At 49.5% G+C, this 2,301-nt stretch overlaps 1 protein-coding gene across 1 annotated transcript in view; it reads right to left on the bottom strand.

The window, feature by feature from the left end:
- Positions 1-689: 689 nt before the first annotated feature.
- Positions 690-2,301, bottom strand: part of uts2r3 (urotensin-2 receptor 3) — an 18,664-nt gene continuing 17,052 nt past the window's right edge. The window contains exon 2 of the mRNA XM_014004727.1: positions 690-2,026. Within this exon, the coding sequence (XP_013860181.1) occupies positions 845-1,969 (1,125 nt within the window). The 5' untranslated portion in view covers positions 1,970-2,026 and the 3' untranslated portion in view covers positions 690-844. The remainder of the gene's footprint in view (positions 2,027-2,301) is intronic.

Raw genomic sequence — 2,301 nt, forward strand, 5'->3', positions numbered from 1 at the left:
CGACACTTGGAAGACTTTAGATTCCAAAATAAAACCAGTTTTTTTTAAAGAAATGCTTTTTGTTTTGCCACCATGTCCAAATTTTAACCGAGTTCTTAGGTGAACTCATGTGTCAAACTCAAGGCCTGTGGGCCAAATGTTGCCCGCCTTGGTATTTTATGTGACCTGCAAGAACTAAAGTCTTAAACAGGCATAAACTGCTGAAAGCCAGCATTAATTATAAACCACATCTCCCATAATGCATGCTGATTATTTAACCCACAAAATAACAGCATCTCACCTCTAGGTGGAAGTGTACAGGGTTCAAAAGCAACCAGAAGTCCACAAAAACTATGGGATCAATCTTGTGCCAGCAGGAATTGAATTTGAATTTCTCAGATTGAATCTGAATGTGCATAATTTGAAATCAAATTCACTGGTTTGAAAATGAATTTTACTAAATTGAAACTGAATTTAAAGTTTTGATTTTGAATTAATTTACTTTGAAACTGTATTTTGGTTTATTATAAACTCAGTTTGACTACTTTCAATTTCAGTTCCATAAGTCAGATTTTTGTGTCACATCCTGGTCCTTGAGAAAGCCAGGCAGAGTAATCAAACACAGATCCACAGATTTATGTTTCACTTTGGTGAAGTTTCCCTTCTGTATGTAACAGAGTTGATGCAATCCACTGTAAAAGTGACAAAAACAAAGTTACTTTATTACAGTGATTAATTTGACCTATATGTAGAAAATGTAACAAAAATTTGGATAAAATGTAGCATTTTATGCACATTAAGATTCAATCTGAGCAATTCAAATTCAGTTCCTGTTGGCACAAGATTTATCCCGTAGCGTCAGACGTTACTGCAGAGGTGGGCTCTTGCGGCAGAGCTGATTTGCAGGTGCGGGCACCTGGCGACTGCGTTTTTGTTTGCCAGTCAGAAGTGTGTAGAAGAACGGGTTGACACATGAGTTCCCGTAGGTGAGCCCTGTGAGGATCCGGTTCACCGTCACCTGTGTCCCGACTGGTACTGCTGGGAGCATGTCGGGCTGGTAGAGGGGGAGCAGCTGCCAGATCCAGAAAGGAAGGAAGCAGGCCCAAAAGGCCAGGACTATACCCAGGATGAGGAGCAGGACTTTGGGTTTGGGCGCTCGAGGAGGGCACGCGCTGTTGTTGCCGGCGGCCCAGGCCGGCCGGGTCTGCGACACCCAGTAAAGCCGTCCGAGCGTGGCGTACAGAGCCCCGATGGCCAGCCCCGGGCCGAGGATGCTGGTGCAGAAGAGCACGCTCAGGTAAACCTTGGAGCTCTGCTCGTCCCACGCCGGGACGCACAGCTGGCCCTTGTGGTTCTCGCCGTCCTCCAGGTGCAGGGTGATCATCATGGGCAGGCTGAGGGCCACCGCCAGGCCCCACGCCAGGCCCACCCGCAGCAGGTTGGAGGAGCTGGAGGAGGAGGTGCGCAGGGGGTGGGCGACGGCCCGGTACCGGTCCAGGCTCATGGCCGTGAGGGTGAAGATGGAGGCGTGCATGGTGAGGAAGTCCAGGCTCAGGATGAGGCGGCACCCCAGCTCCCCGAAGGCCCACTCAGACACCAGGCTGTTGTAGACGATGAACGGGGCGGTGAAGAGGTAGAGCAGGTCGGCCAGAGCCAGGCTCAGCACCTGGAGGTGAAGGGAGGAGGAGGAGGACGGGGAGGAGGTGGGGGAGGAGGACGGGGAAGTGGTCGGGGCGAGGCAGGACGGTACGGGGATCCTGAAGCAGCAGCTGGCCCCGCGCCGCCTCCGGCCTCGGCTGCGCCTCAGGAGGAGCACCAAGGTGTAGAGGTTCCCCGTGATGCCCAGCAGGGAGAGCAGCGAGAGGAGGGCGCAGAACAGAGCCGTGGACGCCAAGCTGGGGGAGGCAGAGGTGGGAGGAGAGGAGGAGGAGCTGCAGTTCACAGGGAGAGGGTACAGAGAGGTCGGAGGCGAAGAACCAAGGAGGTCCATGATGTTAGAACAGATTCAGGAGGGTTGGAGGCTGTTCAGGCTGCAGAGGAGGAGAGGCTGAAGATGGGTGAAAAGGTCAAAACAGAGAGCAGAACACAATGAGTTAATCTCTGGAGTTTATTTTTTATTCAAACCAAGGTTTTAACTGTTCTGTTCTTAGTTTTATTTTTCTTTTAATTCAGTTAGTTTTAATTAGTTTTTACGGTGGATACGGAAGAGGATTAGGGCCACTGAAAAAATAAAAAAAGGAATTCTGACTTTTTTCTCAGTATTCTGAGATTAAAGTTAGTTAGAGTTAGTTAGTTATGTAAAACGATTATACAGTTTTAGTT

Source organism: Austrofundulus limnaeus, unplaced genomic scaffold (assembly GCF_001266775.1).
Source record: "Austrofundulus limnaeus strain Quisiro unplaced genomic scaffold, Austrofundulus_limnaeus-1.0 Scaffold26, whole genome shotgun sequence".
In the NCBI taxonomy this organism is placed as follows: Eukaryota; Metazoa; Chordata; class Actinopteri; order Cyprinodontiformes; family Rivulidae; genus Austrofundulus; species Austrofundulus limnaeus.